The following is a 7,550-nucleotide window of genomic DNA, read 5'->3' as shown; positions in this document are numbered from 1 at the left end:
GCTAGAGTGAGTGCCGTGGCGTCAGCCTAGCTCACAGCAACCTCAAACTCCTGAGCTCAAGGGATCCTCCTGTCTCAGCCTCCCGAGTAGCTGGGACTACAGGCATGCACCACCATGCCCGACTAATTTTTTCTATATATATTTTTAGCTGTCCATATAATTTCTTTCTATTTTTAGTAGAGATGGGGTCTCGCTCTTGCTCAGGCTGGTCTCGAACTCCTGAGCTCAAAGAATCCGCCCACCTCGGCCTCCCAGAGTGCTAGGATTACAGGCGTGAGCCACCGCGCCCGGCCCCTTGTAGTTAGGTTCTTAGCATTTACTTGAGAGTGTTTTTATTCATCTGTCTTTATGTTTTCCTGTACCTTTCTTTTCAGCTTGTCAGCATCTCATTACATTATTTAGTTTTATATTACATTTATAATATAATAAATTAATGCTTAATGTTTAATGACCAAAATTTAGAAACAAAGATAAAACTGAAAGTAACAAATCTGTGATTGGAAGGAAAGCATCTATAATAAGGAAAATAGCATACTAAATTGTTTTCAGCTTATTTACAAATATATACTCATTCTAGAAATTCTTTAACTTTTAAGGAAACAATTTTAGGTCTGTCAATTTCTATGGTATGGATTTTTACTGCTTTTTCTTTGTAATTATTATGGGTACATAATAGAAGTATATGTTTATAGCATACATGTGATGTTTTGATACAGGCATACAATGTGAATTAATCAAACTAGAGTACTCGGGGTATCCATCAACTCAGGTATTTATCATTACTTTGTGTTAGGAACATTCCAATTCCTCTCTTTTAGTTATTTTAAAGTGTAACCTAACTTATTGTTGGTTATAGTCACTTTGTTGTGCTAGCAAATATTTTCATTCTATCTAACTATATTTTTGCACTCATTACCCATTCCCATTTTATCCACCCCTTACTGCTACCCTTCCCAGCCTCTGGTAAACATCATTCTATTCTCTGTCTCCATGAGAGAGATTTTTTTTTAATATTTACCTTCCACATATGAGTGAGAATATGCAAGATTTGTCTTTCTGTGCTTGGCTTATTTCACTTAACATAAGTTTTGTAGTTCCATCCATGTTGTTGCAAATGGCAGGATTTCATTCTTTTTTGTAGCTATATAACATGCCATTGTGTATGTGTACCACAATTTCTTTATCCGTTCACCTATTGAAGGACACAGGTTGATTCTAAATGGCTGTTGTGAATAGTGCTGCAATAAACATGGGAGTGCAGATCATCTTTTCAATATACTGATTTCCTCTCCTTTAGATATATGTTTTCTTTTACTAGTTTCAGATCTTTGATTTAAGTCTTTAATCCATTTTGATTTGATTTTTGTATATGGAGAGAGATAAGGGTCTAGTTTTATTCTTCTGCATATGGATATATATTTTCAAAGTGCCCAGTAGCTAGTGGATACTTCAAATTGTTACTTGCTTACAAAATTCTGGCTGACAGAAGGGACACTAAAACCTCCGGGTTCCCCCGCCCGTCCCCTAGGCCGGTTGACAGTCCCCGCCCCTTCACTCGCGCGACCTTGTGGAGCCTCGGACTGGTGGGGCCCAGCGCGCCAATACGGCGAGGGGGCGGGGCCAGCGGAAGCGCTGTCGCGCCGCTGTCAGCTGCGCCGGAAGTTCCTGGCTGGAGCTGACGGTAACCTTGGGGGCCTCGCCGCTACCGCGGTGGGCTTTGCGAGTCCGAGCCTCGGGCAAGGTAGGCTCGTTAGCTGTCGGGAGCCGCCGGGCTTGCGGAGAAGGACGCTGAGGGCTGCGTGGGGCAGGCACCCGGGCGCGGGGCCGCCCAGCCGACATGTCTCTAGTGGCGGAAGCTTTCGTCTCCCAGATTGCAGGTAGCGTGCGTGGCCACGGGCGGCGGACGGAGCCGGGGGCGGCATGGGGCAGTAGTGGAGAGCACCGTGGGGTAGGGGGCGGAAGCTTTCCGTCAGCCTTGCGTCATTAGAATCCGACCCCAGGCTGGATAGCGGACTATCCTCGTCTCACGGGTGGGAAAACTGAGAAGGAGGCACTTGGCCAAGGTCATCCTGCTGGAGCAGGAGTCCAGTTTGCTCCCCCTGGGCGGTGCTTGCTCCAGCTCCCCCTTGGTGATGGTTCCGGAGTGTGTGAGAGGCCGTAGGTTGTCATTGAGGTGGGGGGCGTGGCCACAGGGACCAGGCATTTGAAGGCTTCAGTCTAAGAGTGGGAGCAGTCTCTTGGTCCTGGTACGTCAAGTTTAAGGTGACTGTCGCTAATGAGTTGTTACCTGTTGTTGTTGAGGGACCACCAAAGTTCTTGCTTCCTTTCCAAGTGACACAATACTGCCATTTGCAAACTCTCCAGGATTCATTGAAATATTTTGAAACTATATATACTTTAAAGAAATACTTTTGATTTTATGGACTGAACATGGTTGATGTAAATAGATTTATAGTTTCTCTTTTAAGGTTCTTGTTTACTGTAATGAAAGAAATTAAATATTTTTGCAAAAATGAGGAGACTAAGCATAGATACTTCCAGACGTGGATTGATAGAGTTAATCATAACTCCCTAGCAGTGTTTTCAACATGGGTACAGAAATGAGACAGTCACCAGGATAAATAGGTGCATTTGAAATAAGAAGGTAATATTTTGGAAATGAGAAGTATAGTATGTATCATAAAATTTGCCAGAATGTTTTTCACTGCATTATATTTGTGTGAACATACATTTCTTTTTTCCTTTTCCACTTAAATACATTGCTCCCTAGGAATGAGAGAAGCTCCCACGAGATCGCAAGCTGAAGGGATCATATTTGTTTTATTCCCCATTGTATCTCGAGCACCTGTCAGTTGGTGCTCAATAAATATTTGTGACCTGAATCAATGAATAATCTTGAGATTTCAAGCATTGAGTATTTCTATTTTTACCATTTATGTTGAAAACAAAATCAGGATTGTATAGTTAAATCCATTTAACTTAGATTGCTACTCTGTTAAAAAATAATTTCAGTGTATGTTGATATTGGTATACTGTATGCATGTGTCCTAATGTGTGATTTCTTTTAAAGAGAAAATGATGTCTTTTAATTGACTTTTGATAAATTTGGCATATTGTCTCAATTAGTGAAGTTTAAGAATTTCTAGGCATTTTGTCTCTTCTGTCTTAGCTATTTGTAGTGATCTGTTACTCTAGGAGGAAGCATTTAAAGATGGGTAATTCAATAGAAAATCGTGTTAGAGCAACTCCTAAGTCATAACACCACCTGAATATTATAAATTCAATATGGATTAAAGATCTAAATGTAAAATAACAATACTCAAATTGTAATAAAGTAATTAGGAGAAAACATAGATTATTTGAATAATCTTGAATAGCAGAAGAGGCCAAAGCAAGACACAGAATTCATAATCCATAAGAGAAAAAATTGGCAAATTTGATTGTAGAAAAAATTTAAAGGCTTTGTATGATTAAAAAGCACCATAAATAAGTTTCTACAAACTAATAAGGAAAAGACAACCCAACAGAATCAAGGGCAAAGGATTGAATAGTAATTCACAAAAGGGTAAATGCAAATGACAATGAACAGGTGAAAAGGTGCTCTCGATCACTACCAATGTGAGCAGAAATGAATATGATAATTTCTAGTACTAACAAGGACCTGGAGAAAACAGTTATACCCTCAAACTACTGGTGAGCCTGTAAGGTATGTTACTTCTTAGGAACTTAATATAACAATATTGATTAAAATGCCATCCTTTGACCCAGAAATTCTGTGGGGATTTATCTGATATATAAGGATCAGTACTTAAAGAAATTTACAGTGCTATTAATTGTGACATTATTTGTAGTTGCAAAAAACTAGAAATGTCCTAAATGTATATCAAATTATGGTATAGCAATCTAGAAATCCCACTTTTGGGTATATACAAAGGAATTGAAGTCAGTATGTTGAAGTGATATCTGCATTCCCAGGTTCATTATAACACTATTCACAATAGCTGAGATATGGAAGCAACTTAAGTATCCAATGACAAATGAATGGATAAGGAAAATGTGGTGTATATATACACAATGGAATACTATACAGCCTTAACAAAAGGAGGAAATTTTGTTTTTCATGACAATATTGATGGGCCTGGATGACATTATGCTAAGTGAAGTAAACAAGGCACAGAAGGACAAATACTGTGTGATTTCACTTACGTTTGGAATCTAAGAAAGTTCATCTCATAGAAACACTAGAAAGGTGGTGACCAGAGGCTGACAAGGGGGTGGAGTGTACAGGGAGAAGGGGAGGGATGGTGAGAGGGGAGATATTAATCAAAGAGAACAAAGTTTCAGTTAGACTGGAGGAATAAGCTTTAGTGATCTCTTGCATTGCCTGGTGACCACAGTTCATAATAATGTATTATATATTTCAGAATTGCTAAAGGAGTAGATTTTTAACATTCTCACCACAAAAAAATGATAGTGCGGTGATGGATAAGTTAATTAGCTAGATTTAATGTTTCTATAATATATACATATATCAAAACGTAACATTGTTCCTCATAAATGTACACAATTATTTGTCAAAGAAAAAAATTTGTAAAAAGATTATGGTATACTCACGTTTTTACAGATACTAAAAATGAAGAGGTACACATGTTAAATATATTGACTTGAAAACTGATTATATTAAGTAAAAAGTTATAGAATAATACGTATCTTATGTGAACTCATTAAATAAATCCTATACAAGCATTTATGTTTACATATGCAAAGAAAAAGTTTTAGAAGAATATTCAAGTAATTTTAACAAGTAATTTCAGGATACTAAAGATAGGGTGTTGGTGGAGGGAAGAGGAACTATGTATCTGAATTGTTTGAATTATTATAGTGAGCATATTTTACTTTTGTAATTTAAACAGTTGTAATTTTAAAAATTTAAAAGATTATATTTTGTGCAGAAGCAAAAAAAGCAGGCTATCGTAATCTGTTTTGTGTTACTGTAACAGAATACTACAAACTGGATAATTTATTAAGAAAATAAACTTATTTCTCACAATTCTGGAGGCTGAGAAGTCTGCTTTCAAGGTGCTGGCATCTGGGAGGGCCTTTGTACTGCATTATCCCATGGCAGAAGGCTGCAGGGCAAGCGAGGGTGAGAGCCAGAGACCGAGAGGGCCAAACTTGCTTTTTTACCAACTTACTCTTGAGATAACAACAGTAATACATTCATGAAGGTGGAGCCCTCTTGGCCTCAAACCAGTCCCACCTCATGATACTGGCACAATGGCAATGAAATTTCAACATGAGTTTTGTAGGGAACATTCAAACTATAGCAGGGGCTAAAATAATAATTTATCTGAAACCCTGTGTTTGACTTGTATGTGACTCAAATTCAACAACTATTCACAATATTCTGTTTTTGGTAGTAATATGGTTTTCTTGGAAGAGGTCAACCTCAAGAGGTTAGAGATATATATATCTACATAGTCCTGTTATAACTTATTAAGTAATTATGAATTTTTGTGTTTTTGTAATTGACAACTCTAATTTTTAATGTATTTAAAATTTTGCTTTTATCCTTCCTGTGGACATGAGCTAACACACTGATATTTCTTTGAAAACATTTAAAGACATCTGGCATCTGTCTATATATGGTATTCTAGAATTGCCTTCTTTGAGAGACTTATTCATAAGAACATTTTTTTGAAAGGCTGCTCTGAATTTCTCAGTTTAAGTGAACCACTTCTATCTTTTTACTACCAGTATCTGCCACCAAGTTTTCTCAGTTCTTTCTTCTTAATATGACTTACTCTGTCCATCTCTACTGCTGTTACCTTAATTCAAGGCTTTGTCATTTTTTGTTTGGATTACTGCAGTAGTTTCTGAATTGGTTTTTCTGCTTCCAGTCTGGCCTACCTTCCAATAGAGTCCCTACACTGCAAGCCTCAGTGGTTTTGTTTTGTTTTTATTTTCTTAAAATGTTGATGCGACTCCTCTTGTTTTAAAACCTTCTTTGGTTTCCCATTGTCAGTAGGGTGTAGTGAGACATAGAAGACCCTCCTTAACTTAGTCCAGCTCTCTCTCTCTAACCTCTTGTCTTGCCAATTCTTTCCTTGTGCAATAGCCTTTCTAAAGTATTTGTAGTGTCTATCCTTGGCAAATAAGTCCCTTTGCCCGAAATTTCTACTTTGCTTAGGTAACTCCTATTTGTCCTTTAAGACTCTGGGCACCATTTTAACCATTTAAAGTAAGTCTACCTGACATTTTTTCTCCTTTCAAATGAGAAAAGTTTATTGTGGTTTTTCCTGATAATAATGATAATGATATATGGCCATTATGGGAAATGAAAACAATCCAGAGAAGTGTAAAATAAAGATCACCTGAAATCACAACACCAGGATTGAGACTTTTAAATCCCATCCTCTTCATTAAAACTCGGTGAGCAAAGCTATCTCATTCTCTTTCTCTGAATTAAAAAAATTAATATATACTATGCATACATTCTTTGTAACCTGTTGTCATATAACTTACTGGGATCTTTTTTCATGTCTGAGAATGGAATTATATATACATCATTTTTAAGTAGTTATATAGTATTTCATAGTGATGAAGAAACCATAATTTACTTATGTAGTCTTACGCTGATGGGTATGTAGGAAGTTGTATTGGTCAGTTCAACTACAGAAGCAGAAGCAATAGGATCTCTCTTTCTCTATTCACACACACACACACACACACACACACGTGCACATAAGGAATTGGTTTATGCTGTTACTGTGGGGGCTGGCTAAGTAAGTGCAAAGTGCATAAGGCAGGCAGGCAGGCAAGCAGGCAGGAGGGTGAGATTCAGGAGAAAGAACAACTGCAGGACCTGGTGCTGCTTGGAAAGTCTGATCTCAGGGAGGACTTACACATTCTTTTAAAGGACTTTCACCCGATGAAATCAGGCCACTCAGAATAATCTCCCTTTTGATTAATGTAAAGTTAACTAAGTAGGGACTTTAGTTATATCGGCAAAATCCCTTCACAGCAGCACCAGATTAGTTTCAGAATCCCTGGGAGAAGGTGTTTGTATGCTACAAAATGCCTGTTGCCTCTCTTCTGTCTTCCCAACACATGCCAGAGAGTATACCTTATAGCCCACTTTAACTAGAGACTTAGTAGAAATGGAATTTTGGCAAGTATAGTTCAGTCTAGCTAAGTTCTTGTGTCCCAAAGTCATCACAGGTATATGATTTTTGTATTTTGTAAACAGTATATACATACTTGTGTATCCAGTAATTTCTTGAGATAAATTTTTTAAAGTGGAAGAGGATTTTGAATTGTTCTTTTAACTCAATAATATGGAAAGGAATGGTGAATTATGTTTTTGAATAAATATCTTGGATAGATGATGATATGCTGGATTTAGAATTTTAAAAGGAGGATAAAAATAGTCCCGGATATTGAATTGTTTTCAGAATCTTTTATAACAACCTGTGTATTTAAATTTCACTTTTTTTTAATGGCAAAATTTTTCAATACATTACTTGAGTTTCTGTTTTTTTCAGTTTTTT

The 7,550-nt window shown here is 37.2% G+C and overlaps 1 protein-coding gene across 3 annotated transcripts in view; it reads left to right on the top strand.

Annotated features, from left to right (window-relative positions):
* Positions 1-1,661: 1,661 nt before the first annotated feature.
* Positions 1,662-7,550, top strand: part of MTX2 (metaxin 2) — a 59,125-nt gene continuing 53,236 nt past the window's right edge. For all 3 annotated transcript variants that reach the window (XM_069470490.1, XM_069470498.1, XM_069470485.1), the window contains exon 1: positions 1,662-1,877. In XM_069470490.1, the coding sequence (XP_069326591.1) occupies positions 1,838-1,877 (40 nt within the window). In that variant the 5' untranslated portion in view covers positions 1,662-1,837. The remainder of the gene's footprint in view (positions 1,878-7,550) is intronic.

This window comes from Eulemur rufifrons, chromosome 1 (assembly GCF_041146395.1).
Source record: "Eulemur rufifrons isolate Redbay chromosome 1, OSU_ERuf_1, whole genome shotgun sequence".
NCBI lineage: Eukaryota > Metazoa > Chordata > Mammalia > Primates > Lemuridae > Eulemur > Eulemur rufifrons.
Note: the sequence above shows the minus strand (reverse complement) of the source record. Positions and strands in the feature narration are given on the sequence as shown.